The sequence below is a fragment of the Danio aesculapii genome, chromosome 9, assembly GCF_903798145.1.
Source record: "Danio aesculapii chromosome 9, fDanAes4.1, whole genome shotgun sequence".
Taxonomy (NCBI): Eukaryota; Metazoa; Chordata; class Actinopteri; order Cypriniformes; family Danionidae; genus Danio; species Danio aesculapii.
In genome coordinates, this window is record NC_079443.1 from 49,305,168 (window position 1) to 49,322,479 (window position 17,312).

The window sequence follows — 17,312 nt, forward strand, 5'->3', positions numbered from 1 at the left end:
TTGAGAAACACTGCCCTATATGACATTGTATATTTTCTTATTTTCTTATAATTGTTTGCACTCAAATTTTTACCCCATAACACTTAAATATATATTTTTTAAAATATATAAGGGTGTAAAATTAAGCAAGAAAATTTGAAAATGAGTACTAATTATTTTCACTGGAATAATACATTACATTTTATTAAGATATTATGTGTAACTTTACTCAAACATGCGATTTTTGTACTTTTTTTCTCTTGAAATTATTGGGTTTCACAAAAAAATATTAAAATGTTACTATTTATTTAGTAGCACAAACCTTCTCTTTTTAGTTTATACTACTTGTACAAACCTCCTCTTAAATGTGAGTAAACTCTGGCCACTTTTATGACAGAAATACACAATTAGATATCAGCATCGCATGTTCTCAAGCCTCCCACATCTGTCTCATAAATAAAGTGTAAACTGTGGCTTCCTGAGTTGAAATACCTCACCGGCGATGCTTCATGAGAGAGAATGAGGTCACTGTCTCTTTAAGAAGCATCCTGCTGGAGCGCCTGCTCTTTGACTTGAGTTCACATCTCAGTCCGCAAACACTAGAGAGAGGAGAAAAACACTGAGAGAGTTCACATGCGAAAGGATACTCGTGGTCACAGTCACTGATTCACACATGGATGGAAAAATCGCATGACAATCTGCTTTATGAAGACTGACTTCCACAAGGTGAGTGTCTGGCAGACATTTCTCATAGTTTCACTGCCTCATTTAAGCCGGCTGAAGCATTCAAAGTGAACTGGAGCATAGGATAACACAACTGAAATCCAATTTTATACTACAAATTACACTTTAAGAAGCAATTAGTTAGTTTACTTACTAAAGGGATAGTTCACTCACTATTTACTTAAACCTTTTAACCCTCAAACCTTTATGAGTTTCTTTCTTCTGTTGAAATTTTGAAGAACACTGAAAACCAGCAACCAGACTTTCATAGTAGGAAAAACAAATACTATAGAAGTCAATGGTTACAGGTTTACAGCTTTCTTCGAAATATCTTCTTTTGTATTCAACAGAAGTAACGGGTGAGTAAATTATAACAGAACTTTCATTTTTGGGTGAACTATCTCTTTAAAAAACTGAGTAAACCTGTTGCCTTAAAAACAATAATTGGTTTTTGATTTAATGGGTTCAATCGAGTAGAAAAGCCTATTTAAAGGGACAGTTCACCCAAAAATAAAAATCTACTCACTATTTACTCAATCCTTTCAACCTTTATGAGTTAATTTTTTTTCTGTTGAACACAAAAGTAGATATTTTGAAAAAAGCTGGAAACCTGTATCCACTGACTTTCATAGTAGGAAAAACAAATACAATGGAAGTCAATGGTTACAGGTTTTCAGCTTTCTTCGAAATATCTTCTTTTGTGTTTGACAGAAGAAACAAACTCATGTAGGTTTAAATAAATTAACGGGTGAGTAAATAATAACAGAACTTTCATTTTTGGGTGAACTATCTCTTTAAAAAAGTGAGTAAACCTGCTGCCTCAAAAGCAATAATGGGTTTTGATTTAATGGGTTCGAGTAGAAAAGCCTATTTAAAGGTACAGTTCACTCAAAAATAAAAATCTACTCACTATTTACTCAAACCTTTCAACCTTTATAAGTTTATTTTTTTTCTTTTGAACACAAAAGGGCAGCACGGTGGCGCAGTGGGTAGCACGATCGCCTCTCGCCTCGCAGCAAGAAGGTCACTGGTTGGAGCCTCAGCTGGGTCAGTTGGCATTTCTGTGGGAAGTTTGCATGTTCTCCCCGTGTTGGCGTGGGTTTCCTCTGGGTGCTCCAGTTTCCCCCACAGTCAAAAGACATGTGGTATAGGTGAATTGAATCAGCTAAATTGGCCGCATATGAGTGTGTGAATGTGAGAGTATTTTGGTTTAAGTTGGCAGAGTAAGTTGGTAGTTCATTCCGCTGTGGCGATCCCTGATTAATAAAGGGACTAAGCCGAATAGAAAATAAATGAATGAATGAATGAACACAAAAGAAGATATTTTGAAGAAAGATGGACATCTGTATCCACTGACTTTCATAGTAGGAAAAACAAATACTAAGGAAGTCAATGGTTACAGATTTCCATCATTCTTCAATATATCTTCTTTTGTGTTCAACCGGAGAAAGAAACTCATAAAGGTTTAAAACAAGTAATGAGTGAGTAAACAATTACAGAACTTTCATTTTTGAGTGAACTATCTCTTTAAAAAACTGAGTAAACCTGTTGCCTTAAAACCAATAATGGGTTTTTGATTTAATGGGTTCAATAGAGTAGAAAAGCCTTTTTAAAGGGACAGTTCACCCAAAAATAAAAATCTACTCACTATTTACTCAATCCTTTCAACCTTTATGAGTTTAATTTTTTTCTGTTGAACACAAAAGAAGATATTTCGATGAAAGCTGGAAACCTGTATCCACTGACTTTCATAGAGGGAAAAACAAATGCTATGGAAGTCAATGGTTACAGGTTTCCAGCTTTCTTCCAAATATCTTCTTTTGTGTTCAACCAGAGAAAGAAAGTCCTAAAGGTTTGAAACCAGTAAAGGGTGAGTATAATAACAGAACTTTCATTTTTTAGGTGAACTATCCCTTTAAAAACCTGTTGCCTTAAAAGCAATGATGGGTTTTTGATTTAACAGTTTCAATCGAGTAAAAGCATATTTAACGGGACAGTTCACCCAAAAATGAAAAACTACTCACTATTTATTCATTTATTTATGGTTCCAAAGCATTATTAGTTTTATAATTTCACTACACACAAAGAAGATATTTTGAAGAATGTTGGAAATTTGGAATTTCTTCAAAATATCTTCTTTGTGTTTGAAACAAGAAAAGGGTGAGTAAATAATAGCATACTAATAAACTATAAACACATGAAATATCTCTTAGAAACGTGAGTAAACCCGTTACCTTAAAACAACAAGTTGACTTTGTTTTAAAAAGGAGAGTAAGCCTGTAGTAACTTTAAACTGTTAAGCTGACTTTATGTGGTCACACTTTATTTTTTCAGGTACACTAGTCACTTTTAAAAAACATTAAATATGATGTTTGCCTCAATAAACTCCTAATTTACTGCTTTGTTATTAAAGTAGTTGGATTTAGGAATTGAGTAGGATTAAGGATGTGATAGGATCATGCAGAATACTACCTGCATATAATTGAATAAGATATTGGTAAGATATTAACTGTTTATTAGTATTTTAAAAAGTATTAAGTACTAATAAACAGCAAATATCTTACCAATATCTTATTCAATGATAGGCAGGTAGTAAGCCACTAGTTAACAGTGAGAATTGCTACCTAAACTAAATTATGTACATTGTTCATATATATAATCTTAAGGCAACAGGTTTACTCACTTTTTAAAGTAAAGCCAACTAATTACTTTAAAAAGCAATGGGGTTACACTCTTTTTAAAAGTAATGTCAACTAATCGCTTTAAAAGCAACAGGTTAACTCACTTTTTAGAGTAAAGCCAACTAATTACTTTAAAAAGCAATGGGGTTACACTCTTTTTTAAAGTAATGTCAACTAATCGCTTTAAAAGCAACAGGTTAACTCACTTTTTAAAGTAAAGTCAACTAATCGCTGTAAAAGCAACAGGTTTACTCACTTTTTAAAGTAAAGTCAACTAATCGCTTTAAAAGCAACAGGTTTACTCACTTTTTTAGAGTAAAGTCAACTAATCGCTTTAAAAGCAACAGGTTTACTCACTATTTTAAGAGTAAAGTCAACTAATCGCTTTAAAAGCAACAGGTTTACTCACTATTTTAAGAGTAAAGTCAACTAATCGCTTTAAAAGCAACAGGTTTACTCACTTTTTTAGAGTAAAGTCAACTAATCGCTTTAAAAGCAACAGGTTTACTCACTATTTTAAGAGTAAAGTCAACTAATCGCTTTAAAAGCAACAGGTTTACTCACTTTTTCAAGTAAAGTCAACTAATCACTTTAAAAGCAACAGGTTTACTCTCTTTTTAGAGTAAAGTCAATTAATCACTTTAAAAGCAACAGGTTTACTCTCTTTTTAGAGTAAAGTCAAGTAATTGCTTTAAAAAAGACTGTAAAACCATTGCTTTTTAAAGTACACTCTTAGAATTGAAGGTACGCGAATTGTCACTAGGGTGGTACCTTTTCAAGAGGTACACATTTGTACTTAAAGGGTCCATATTGGTACCTCAAAAGTATATATTAGTACCTAAAAAATTTAAGAGGAACACTTTTGTATTTTTTAGGTACTAATATGGACCTTTTAGGTACAAATTTGTACTTTTTGAAATGGTACCACCCAAGTGACAGCTCGCGTACCTTTATTTCTGAGAGTGTACTGTAAAGTCAACTAATCGCTCTTTTTAAAGTCAAATCTCTTTTTAAAGTAAAGTTAACTAATTGCTTTAAAATCAACAGGTTTACTCACATTAAGTCAACTAATCGCTTTTTTTTACAGCGTGTATAATCTACATATAATTTATTAAAAATCGAAATGCTTTAATATTTGCTTGAAATACAGCATGGTTATGATGTTCTTACACTGAAACTTATGGAACAAAATCAATGTCAAAATTTAAATTAAACTCAAGATATTCTAAAAAATATTTGTTAATTTGTACAAAAAGTCACATTGTCAAATATGACTTAATATTGAGATTGAAATTGTACATCAATATAATAATTATTATAATTAGGCTATGTAATAATTATAGGCATAAAAAACGTTCTTAAAATGATTTTTTATTCTGGTTTCAATGTACATTTTTTAAACCTGCTGTATATTTTTTAATTAACTAAAAGCTCCAAATCAACTAAAATCAAACATTCTGACAAGATACTGATAGTCTGCCTTTGTTTTTATGCAAAAGAAAATGCTAATCTAAAATGATAACATCAAAATTAACAGATTTATTCAGATATATCAACCTTAGCTTACAACCTAGCATGCAAACAAAGCCAATTTTAATGGGTTCATCAAGTACAACGCTTATTTAAAGGGACAGCTCACCCAAAACTGAAAATCTAGCCAGTATTCAGTATTCTTACAGTATTCAGCCTCAAGTAGTTCCAAAACTTTATTTGTTTTTATTCTGTTGAACACAAAGAAGATTTTCAGCATACTTTAAAATATCTTCTTTGTGTTCAACAGAAGAAAGAAACTCAAATAGGGTTGGAAAAGGTAAAGAGTAAGTAAATAATGACAGAATTTTCAATTTTGATATTAATCATCAATTACCATTTTTCATGTAGTAAATAGTTTGTGGTGATTTATCATCTTACAGTGGGATCGAAAGTCAAAATATAGCTGAACTTCACAAAAAAAACATCACTCAACTTTAATTTCACTTTGAATGGGGAGGAAAGTTTGATGGTGATGGATATTTGATAGCAGAGGAATATAATACTATTGTTTAATACAAATAGAAACATGAACCAGTATGAATATTTAAACATTAGCCGGAAGCTTTAGTGAAATGTGTGCCTCTGGCTTGAGAAGGAAGGTTATCATGTGATAGTTCATGCAGGAAGCTTTGGTTGTGGTTTTTATCGGCTTTCTATAGAGTTTGAAAGCACAAGTGGCAATTGTGCATCTTGTTGTTGCAAGGAATGGCTGATATACTAATTGTTTTGAGAAAATGCAAGGTCAGATGCAAACAGAATTATCAGTCTGCATACTAAGGAATGAAAAGTCTTTCATTATTCAATTAGCCTCATTTCCTTCAATTGACTGAAATATTATCACTGACTTAAATTTCATTCTGCTCCTCACACAAATATATCTTATTACATTAGGAAGTCTAGAAATGTAGCATGATACTGAATATAAAACAATTTAGAATAATTATAGTATTTATTTATATACGCATACACACAAATTAAATAAAATTAAAAAATAATTATTTTAACAACTGAATAAAGAGTTTAAGATATCATTTAATGTTTATGTTCCACAGCATTGCTATAATACTAAAAAAAGGTAAAAATACAGAAATATTTATAATAAATAAGTTTATATACTGTATATTTTATGCTATAATGTTTTTATTGATTGACTTCTTTAAAAAAAATGTTAACAAAACTTTCATATTTTTCTAGATAGAAGATCTAGATCACAGGTGTCAAACTCAGTTCCTGGAGGGCCGCAGGTCTGCACAGTTTAGTTCCAACCTTAATGCTGCCGTCACACTCACTAGAGTTTGTGCATGCGAAATTCTGTTGTATGTCGCTGCGAACAGGGGCAGGATTAAACAAGATGAATAGACATTTTAAAAAGTGAGCGATTGGTCCATATTTTAAATTTCTGTCCAAGAGGTCATGTTTTGATCTTCGATTGGTCTTAAGCAGTCACTTGATGCTGTCAGAGTTCAACAAGCTTGAACTTTGCATGCAGTGAACAGCGAAACTTGCATTTCCGGTCTGATGCATTCAGGTGCGTATGAATGAAAGTCTATGGGGAGGAAAGTCCAGTGTAACCGCGGCTCAATTAAACACACCTGATCAAACTAATTAAGTCCCTCAGTCTTGTTTGAAACCTACAGGTAAGTGTGTTGGAGCAGGGTTGGAACAAAACTGTGCAGTGCTGCTGCTCTTCAGGAACTGACCTTGAGACCCCTGATCTAGATAAAAGAATATATTAGTTCAAACATTGATATTAATTGAATTAAAAACAATTTTAACAGAACTTGAAGTTTTTAATTTTAAATTTTTCAGCATTTTAGGTTGGTTGTAAAGTCTATATAGAAGATTAGATAAGTATCTAATTCTAAATTTTTACTAGTAAATTCTGAAATTGACTAGTAGGTCTGAAATATAAAGTACAGTTAAAAACTGCTACTAATAAAATATCTGCAACACAACAAATTGAATGACAACAACATGAAGAACATAAAACACTTTCAAGAAAAGTAGTAACGTTCTAAACTACATTCATAGGGCTCTATTTTAACGATCTAGGCGCAAAGTCCAAAGCGCAGGGCGCAAAAGCATTAAGGGCGTGTCAGAATCCACTTTCGCTATTTTAACAACGGAAAAATCCAGTCTAACAGGGTTGTGCTTATTCTCTTAATGAGTAATGGGTGTGTTTTGAGAACAAACCAATCAGAGTCTCGTCTCCCATTCCCTTTAAGAGTCAGTTACGTCGCACCATGGCGCATTTGCTATGTACATGACGGACGTTGTAAGTGGAAAAACTGAACGCTTCACTAGCGAGAAAACATCTAGCGAGCATCTGCAGCGCAAGAATGAGAGATGAGCCTCCTCATTCTTTACTTTCACTCTCTCTCTTTCGTGGATAAGGAAACGTGTTGTACGCACAGATATTTATTAGCCTACATAATTAATTTCGTTTGTTAAGTGCAAAGATTTATTTCAAAACTATTTCTAAATTCAGTTCTAATTTCCAGCAAACAAATAAATGAACAATAATAACTTATATAAAAACTTATATCCAAATACACATGCTATGCCCCATATGGTCCAAAACCCAACAGGTGGGCAAATCTAAGCTTGTTTTTAATAAATATAAACAAATATAAACATGCATATAATGAATAATACTACTAACAATAACAACAACAACATTATACCAAAGCAAATTGTCATGAATAAACTGAAAAGGGTCCCTGAGATGAAGGCAGTAGTTTTTATATTTATGTAGAAAATAATAATTTTTGTAATATTTTATTCCTTTAATTCTTTTTCATTTGTAAAGATATTTGTGTATTGCTCTACATCCTGTGTGTAGGCAATGTGTAAGCGAGGCGCACAACTAACGCACTCTGCACTGGACTTCACACCTGCTCTCAGCTGGTCTATTGTGCAGTCTATTTTAGTTCCTCAAAATAGCAACGCACTAACAATGCACCTTAACACACCTGCTTTTTAGACCAGAACGCCTATGGACACACATATGAGCGCAAATGCATTTGCTATTTAAACAGCGTGGTGCAAAACGTCAAAATGACACTTGCGTCGAGCTGAAATTAGTAAATAGCACGCCTTCCGCCGGGTGTATGATAGGGCCCATTATGTTAGAGGATTAATGTTAGCATTATTATTAATGAGCAATGCATTGCTTTCAGTATTATTAATTAATCTCTTGTTTATAGTTGCAGTAGTTGATGGTTTAGTAGATGGTTAAGTAGTTGATGGTCTTTGTTAGTTGAAATTATTATTAAAGTGATTGATTTATTAAGCTGTGCCGGTATTTACTCTTTTCAAACCTGAGTTTCTGTCTTCTGTTGAACACATATGAAAATACGCTGAAGAATGTCACAAAGAAAACAGCCATTGACTTACAGTAGTTTTGTTTCTACTATGGATGTCAATGTTTTTTCCCCATGCACGAACATTCTTCAGAATATCTTGTTGTGTTCAACAAAAGAAAAAAAAAACAACACTTTATATAAGAATAGTGAGGAAATGTTAGTTTTTGGATGAACTATCCCTTTAACCAAGATTAATACATGCTTTCAAAGCACTAACCAAGTGGTAACCTTGTTTTTAGTGTTACCTTGAATGCATTTCTGTGTGATGGTTTTGGGTGGGTATTACATTTAAAAGGGAAGTAAAACATTCTGTCTGCAACAGGAATGAACCAACTCAACCCACACATTATGCAACGCTAATGCAATCACACGGCAATTTGTAACTTTTTGATTTAGTGGCAATTCGTAACTATTTGCACAATCTCATTTATATATCTGAGTACCCTTTTCACATTCCCGAGTATCTCAGCAGCGGAAGTCATCATAGTTGGCTAAACTTAGAGAGCAGTGAATAGGAGAATACAACAAATCATTGTTTTTGTATTCCTATTTGCTCAAATAATAATAGAAAATCTCCACGATGGTGTTCTTAAGACTTTCAGAAAAAGGAAAAAAATTGAGTGAGACTCTTAACGGCAGCCAGAAGAGAGAACAACATCAAATTTACTGCCCTTCCCTTATAAACGCTGCATTACAAACACCTCAAATGAAGTGGTAGTTAATTTTTTTTGTAACTTATACATACATGTGATATAATACTAAGTATTTATAATTGTACAAATATTAATTTTTTTAAAAACCAAGATATTAAAAACATTTCAGCAATTGCTGACCGTTAAAAAACGGCATCCTCATCTTGTGAAAAGGGATTTGCTCATCCCCAAATGGGATTTAGGTTTAGATGGGAGGGTTGAGTGACACGCCTCCTTTTAAAAATAATGCTGTGGTCACACTGGAGTTTGAGAAACCAAAATTCTGTAGTATGGCGCTGCGAAAAGGGGCGGGATTAAACAAGATGATTAGACATTTTAAAAAGTGAATAATTGGTCCATATTTTAAATTTCTGTCCAGAAAGGTCATGTTTTGATCTTCGATTGGTTTCACACAGTCACATGATGCAATTTCGCAGGTCAGAGTTCACCAAACTTGACTTTTGCAACGCAGAGAACTGCAAAACAGTCTAATGCATTTGTGTGTATATGAATGGAAGTCTATGGGGCGAAAATCCAGTGTGACCGTGGCTTCATACATTTGCATACGAATTAGGGCTTTATAACAGCATATGCAATATCCATATCACAAAAAAGTGCAATCAACTGAATTAATTTTATGTGTGTGCTTCATGCATAGGTTGTTTAACTGACCAAGTCTTTACTATCTTCACCCCCGCCGCTCTAATAAGTGCTGTTAGCTGAACTTAAAGCTGAAAATAAACACTAATGCCGGAGGATATAGAGAAAAATCACAACAGCCAATAAGATTCAGAATTTCAGCCAAGGTTTTCAGTTATTCGTAGTGTTTAAAAGTCTAAATGTTTGCACCATCACATCATTTTTTATTTAATTAGCTCAGAAAAATGCCAGCACGGTTGCTCAGTGGTTAGTCCAGACAATAAACCCTTTTCATATTTCCGGGGTTCTCGGTAGTGGAACTCTTCATAGTTTGGTAAACTTAAAGCACAGTGAATAGGAGAATACACCAAATCATTTATTTACAATCCCATTTGCTCAAATAATAAAAGAACAACTCCACGGTGGTGTTATCAAGATATTTAGAAAAGGAAAAAAAAAGTGTGCAAGACCTCAACCTCAAATTTACTGTCCTGCCCCATAGACGCTGCATTAGAATAACCTTGCATAAGTTTTATTTGATGCAAAGTTGATGTAATATGTACGTTAATAAATATACACTCACTGGCCACTTTTTAGGTACACCTGTCCAACTGTTCGTAATGCAAATTTCTAATCAGCCAATCACATGGCAGCAACTCAATGCATTTAGGCATGTAGACATGGTCAAGACGATTCACTGCAGTTCAAACCGAGCATCAGAATGAGGAAGAAAGGTGATTTAAGTGACTTTGAACGTGGCATGGCTGTTGGTGCCAGATGGGCTGGTCTTAGTATTTCAGAAACTGCTGATCTACTGGGAATTCTGGGAATCTCTAGGGTTTACAGAGAATGGTCTGAAAAAGAGAAAATATCCACTGAGTGGCAGTTCTGTGGGCGCAAATGCCTTGTTGATGCCAGAGGTCAGAGGAGAATGGCCAGACTGGTTCCAGCTGATGGAAAGGCAACAGTAACTCAAATAACCACTCGATACAACAGAGGTATGCAGAAAAGCATCTCTATATGCACAACATGCCAAACCTTGCGGCGGATTGGCTACAGCAGCAGAGGACCCCACCAGGTGTCACTCCTGTTTGCTAAGAACAGGAAACTGAAGCTACAATTCACACAGGCTCACCAAAACTGGATAATAGAAAGATTAGAAAAATGTTGTCTGGTCTGATGAGTCTCGATTTCTGCTGCGACGTTCGGATGGTAGGGTCAGAACATGTGTCAACAACCTAAAAGCATGGACCCATCCTGCCTTGTATCAGCGGTTCAGGCTGGTGGTGGTGGTGTAATGGTGTGGGCGATATTTTCTTGGTACACTTTGGGCCCATTAGTACCAATTGAGCATCGTGTCAACGCCACAGCCTACCTGAGTATTGTTGCTGACCATGTTCATCTCTTTATGACCACAGTGTACCCATCTAAAGCATAAACCATCTCAGACTGGTTTCTTGAACATGTTCACTGTATTCAAATGGCCTCCACAGTCACCAGATCTCAATCCAATAGAGCACCTTTGGGATGTGGTGGAACTGGAGATTCGCATCATGGATGTGCAGCCAACAAATCTGCAGCAACTGTGCGATGCTATCATGTCAATATGGATCAAAATCTCTGAGGAATATTTCTAGTACCTTGTTATATCAATGCCACTAAGGATTAAGGCAGTTCTGAAGGCAAAACGGGGTCCAACCCCGTCCTTGTAACAGGTACCTAATAAAGTGGCCGTTGAGTGTATATGTATATGAAAAAAATTTTTAATCTAAATATTAAAAACTTTCAAGATTTAAAATGCTGATCACTGTTAAACGTGTCATAACCAGCTTGTGAAAAGGGTCCATTTGTAAAATAGTTGCGTTTCATGATGAGATGAGTTGGCAAGACTTTTTGACTGTGTGTTTTTTCTATGTTTTCAGGACTCACTCCTACAGCAGATGGAGACGTTTTAACCATCATGGATCCAGAGGACAAACTGAGCAGAGAAAAGCTGATCTTCTACCTCACAGTCCCGCTGTCCTCCATCATCATCTTCACCAACCTCTTCATCATAATCGGCATCGCATGCAACCGGCAGCTCCACAACACTCCCAATTACTTCTTCTTGAGTCTCCTGGTGGCCGATTTATGCACGGGCATCACGCTTCCCTTCATTCCCCGCATGAGCCTGGACCGACAGCTAGATTTCAGACAATGCCTGGTCATGTACATCTTCCCCAACTTTCTGTTCCTGTCATTCCTGTTCAATCTGGTGATGGTGCACTACGAACGCTACCTCTGCATCGTCAGCCCGCTCCATCACAGTCAGTTCTGGGTTCATCGATGTTTCCCGTTGGCGCTGCTGACAGTTTGGCTTCCTCCATTGCTTTACGCATCACTTCCTGCTTTCGGATGGAACAACTGGATTGAAGCAAACTCCAATAAGAGTTTAGACTCGAACATGACTTTTTGGAGATCACAAACATCTCATAACTCTTCCAAAGAGGATGAGGTTTGCTCCTACAAACAGGTTAGACCTCAGACTTCATTTTAAACATAAAAAACTGTAATAACTACAATTATATTCATGAACACAGCAGAAAAAGGGTGGCATGGTGGCTCAGTGGTTAGCACTGTTGCCTCACAGCAAGAAGGTCGCTGGTACGAGCCTCGGCTGGGTCAGTTGGCATTTCTGTGTGGAGTTTGCATGTTCTAACCCATGTTCGCGTGGGTTTCCTCCGGGTGCTCTGGTTTCCCTCACAGTCATAGGTGAATTGAATAAACTAAATTGGCCGTAGTGTATGTGTGTGAATGAATGTGTATGGATGGTTCCCAGTACAGGGTTGCAGCTGGAAGGGCAGTCGCTGCTTAAAACATATGCTGGATAAGTTGGAAGTTCATTCCGCGGTGGTGACCCCTGATAATTAAAAAGACTAAGCCGAAGGAAAATGAATGTAATATACTAAGTGAAGTTTCATAAACCAATTTCGAGAAGAGCACGTGATATGATTGAGCACGTCTGGCCACTGATCTGTAATCAGTAATAATCCAATCAGAGTGATCCTAGTTTACTATAAATGGATCATTTTCTCCCTAATGTTTTATCTTCGTTTGGAAGAATCCCCCCTTCCACCCCTTCTCCTCCTTTTCCTCCCTTTTCTAAAAGGGGGAGCTCTCGAGACCTACCTGATCTCGGATCTCCTGATATGCTTATCGACCGGGCGGGAGCCCTGGGCTCAAATATCTCCGAGCTCAGGGTTCTCTCCCGGGACAGCATGCCAAACCTGCTTTATATGCCAAGCATATCTAAGTGGGAACTCTTGAAACCTATTTTAAACTTTAAAATGTAATATAATCTAAATCAAAAATAATTTTTGTGGTCAGGAAAAAACGTATTCATGCAAAGAAAAAAAAGTTGTTTACTTTAGAGACCAATATTATTATTTTATAATTATTATTATTGTATTTATTATTATTATTGTAATAATATAACAATATTATTTTATTTCTTACTTTGGCAAAACGCGGATTTTTTTCACGCGTCACGTTTTCAACGTGGCTTTACACGCGATATGAGAAAATAAAGAGTTAACCTGATACAGTACACGCAGTTACAAGTAACAAAACACAACTAAATACATAATTTGCAAGCTAGAGTAAAGGAGGCAACAGTTTTAATCGCATGTACTTACACTTGTGAAATGGGGGAAGAAACTGATCCATGATGCACTGATCCATGTTCTGAGTCTTTACTGATCCTTCCTTTAACAAACTGATGAAGTCTTCTTTGTAAGCATGTAGTTTCCAGAAGCACTCTGGGCTACAATGCTGAGCTTTCATCTTTGGGTAGGCTGTCGATAGTATCCATCTGCACAGCGTGACTTCATTCGACCGGTGTCTGTGTGTGTCTGTGTGTGTGTGTGTTTGTGTGTGTGGGGCTTTTTTTCTGTGTTAGGGGGCGGGGCCGCAGGTTTCAAATGTCCCAGGTTTGCGCGCGCAACTACTTGTGTTTCGTAGCCGCGTCATCACGAAACACCTAATGACTCGTTATCAAGACGACTCGTTTGAAGCACTATGAGTCGACTCTTTTATAGATGAATCAATAGTTTTAAACACTGTACACTTACAGATTTAAGCCTTAGCTGGATATTTCACTTCACTTAGAGCTGTGTTACACACTACATGGAAGGGCATTTTCAAAAACCCATAATATGGGCTCTTTAATTCACTCACAGTGCGATGTTCAGACCCCATTGCGTTAACCGCATCCGCTAAACTCTCCAACTAAATTTTTTTCTTTTGTTATTAATTTCGTAGGACAAACTTGCAAATAACAGTTTTTCTCCAGTCTACCTCTGATAGGAGCACCACCACTTCACATTCTGTGAAGTTTCTCGTCTTGCTTGCTTTTGCCATTGCTTTTTTGTTTGGTTTTGCCAAAGTGGAGTCATTAGCATATTAATAAGGGGGAGGAGGCAGGGAGGGGTTTTGCGCTCATGTACGTGCGCTCAGTTTTACATTAATTCGGATGTACAAAGAAAATATTCGTGGGATTCCGCGTACGCAGTGTTTCAGTCATCAGATTTTTTTACTGCGTACGCACATTTACAGCTTTGACCGTACGCAATGTTTTAGTATGAATTCAATGCAAGTCTTTGTACATGAGGCCCCAGGTCTGGTGGAAGCATTTTTAGCTTAGCATAAAATGTTTTTTTTACAATATTTTGGGAAATATTTGAATAACTTTGCGAATAACTTTGACTTCAACTGTATAACTGAATAAACTGTAGCAACACTAATTAAATCTGTTCTCCATTAACATTCTGACAGGTTTTTCCCAAAGCCTTCATTTATGTGGAGGTTTGTGGACTGGTGTTGCCAGCAATGCTGTGCATCGTGTGCATGACAGGACGGGTGTTATGGATCGCACACAAGCAGCTGCAGGACATCTGTAAACTCCACCGTGCTGTAGATCGTCAACAAACTTCAGATCAAGAGCAGCAGCTGAATCTGCGCTACGCCAAATGTGTGGCTGCCGTCTCGCTTACGTTTTTGGTGTGTTGGGTGCCCTATATCATCTACCAGCTGATGTCGGTGACGGCTCTGCAGAGCGGCGTCAGCTTGCCAAGCTCCTCTCTGTATATCATCATGTCCTGTACGGGGATCGGGAGCATGGCTGTCATCCCACTCATCCTGGGACTGGCCAACAAGCAGTACACGGAGCCCATCAGAAGAGTGATGCTGAAACTGAGGAACCGCTGGAGAGGAGGACATAATAATAGAGATATTACAATTTGAGGAGGAAACAAGGAGAGAATTGAATGTTATTTTTGAAATATGCACTACTGTTTGAATGAGATGAGTTGATGAGATTATGTTTAAAGTTGACATGAATTGAAGTTAAGATTGTCTTTTTTCTCCTATCGTGCCGTACATCTGCCAAGATAGGTGTTGCTAATAAAACGGAGAAAGATTTGAATGCCAATTTGCAGTGGGATTCAAATTAGGGGGAAGGTTAAAATACTAAAGTACACAGATACATTGTTTATAACAAACACCACTAAAGACCATTTTGCGGGACGTAAACAAAAACAATGGTCCCAACACACAGGGTGGGCCTTTTATATGGATACACCTTAATAAAATAGGAATGGTTGTTATTATTAACGTCCTGTTTGTGGCACATAGTATATGTGAGGGGGCAAACTTTTCAAGATGGGGGGTGACCATGGTGGCCATTTTGAAGTCGCCATCTTGGCTCCAACTTTTGTTTTTTTCAATAGGAAGAGGGTCATGTGACACATCAAACGTATTGGGAATTTTACAAAAAAAACAATGGTGTGCTTGATTTTAACCTTAACGTTAATATCACCAATCATTCCCATTTTATTAAGGTGTATCCATATAAATTGCGCCCACCCTGTATTTCCCCTTTTTAGTTTTTTAATTTCTATAGCTTCCGAGAATCCAAAAAGAGCCAGATATTGCTAAATAATGTTATGATAGCTGTTTTAACATTAAGTTATGATTGAATTGCCTCTTGTTACAGTTATGAAATAGTTTGACAACAAGCAGGAAATGTTCATGGGCCAATGACATCCCCGCATTGAAATGGTTGATATGCTTTTAAAAATAAGATTAAAGGTGCAATAGATCTTCAGAAACATACTTTGTTGTGCTGGTTAAAATCTCTTCACATTCCGATAGTAATGATTAAAGTAAATGATCTAAATAAGCTTATATGTATTTTTATATTCTGGGTAAGGCATAGGACTAAAAAATGTTCTTCCAATTAAAAAATTTTGGGCTGAAAATTATAATACGTAACTTAAACTGTCTGTCAACAAATGTAGATTTGTATATCTGTGCTCCCTGTTCACGCAGAAAAATCCGTAATTTGCATGTTCATGTGGAGCGTGGTGAGCGACCTGCTGCAGCTGACTGAGAGAGGGGCAATGGCAGACAAACAACATCAACTTGAACGAGCACTGTTCTTTTCTAAACTAAACAAAAAAGGCAGACCTGAAAAGCACATTCAGTGAAAGTTTCACTGATTGTTCCCTAAGAAATCATTTATTTAACCAAATTCATTCATTTTCTTTTGGCTTAGTCCCTTTATTAATTAGGGGTCACCACAGTGGAATGAACTTATCCAGCATATGTTTTACACAGCAGATAAGCTTCCAGCTGCAATCCATCACTGGGAAACACCCACACCCACACACACACACACACACTACGGACAATTTAGCTTACCCAATTCACCTATACCACATGTCTTTAGACTGTGGCGGAAACCGGAGCACCTGGAGAAAACCCACGTGAACACGGGGAGAACATGTAAACTCCACACAGAAACGCCAACTGACAAAGCCGGGGCTCAAACCAGCTACCTTCTTGCTGTGAGGCGATCATGCTACCCACTGTGCCAACGTGACGCCCTATTTGACCAAATTGTTTTTAAAAATACTACAAATAAACTATTTTCTGTTTGATTGTATTTTAAAATCTAATTTATTTCTGTTCCACAAAGTTTTCAGCATCTTTACTCCATGCAGGCTTCAGTTTATGTGAACCTTCATAAGTCATTCTAGTTTGATTTAGTGGGTAGCAATTTCACCTCACAGCAAGAAGGTCGCTGGTTCGAGCCTCGGCTGAGTCATTTGGCATTTCTGTGTGGAGTTTGCATGTTCTCCCTGTGTTGGTGTGGGTTTCCTCTGGGTGATCCGGTTTCCCCCACAAATCCAAAGACATGTGGTAGAGGTGAATTGGGTAGGCTAAACTTTCCGTAGTGTATAAGTGTAAATGGGGGTTTCCCAGTGATAGATTGCGGCTGGAAGGGCATCCGCTGCGTAAAACATATGCTGGATAAGTTGGCGGTTCATTTCGCTGTGGCGACCCCTGATTATTAAGGGATTAAGCCAAAAAGAAAATGAATGAATGAATGAATGTGTCCTTACTGAATACAAAATATTACACTGACCTTACATTGGTGTACAGTAATGTAGGAACAAAACACTATTAGTTGGTATTCAAGAGTTCACACTTAGCTGATGACTGATTATAAAGCTTGTTTGGCATGCTGTCCCGGGAGAGAGCCCTGAGCTCATAAGATCCTCAAGCCCGGGGCTCCCTCCTGCATGCAAGGCGAGAGGGGAGTTTGAGCTTAGGTAGATCTCGAGAACTCCCCTGCTGTAGTAGCTAATAAACAAATAGTG

General features: G+C 36.7%; 1 protein-coding gene across 2 annotated transcripts; it reads left to right on the top strand.

Moving 5' to 3' along the window:
* The first annotated feature begins 578 nt into the window (after window positions 1-578).
* Window positions 579-14,957, top strand: gpbar1 (G protein-coupled bile acid receptor 1). 2 transcript variants are annotated; one of them, XM_056465332.1, is made up of 3 exons: window positions 579-705; window positions 11,535-12,124; window positions 14,425-14,957. In XM_056465332.1, exons 2-3 carry the CDS (start codon window positions 11,573-11,575, stop codon window positions 14,890-14,892), a joined length of 1,020 nt encoding a protein of 339 aa, XP_056321307.1. In that variant the 5' UTR covers window positions 579-705; window positions 11,535-11,572; the 3' UTR covers window positions 14,893-14,957. The 2 variants fall into 2 exon arrangements, with proteins under 2 accessions (XP_056321307.1, XP_056321306.1); XM_056465331.1 differs by lacking the exon at window positions 579-705 and having other exon boundaries at window positions 11,525-12,124.
* The last annotated feature ends 2,355 nt before the right edge of the window (window positions 14,958-17,312 follow it).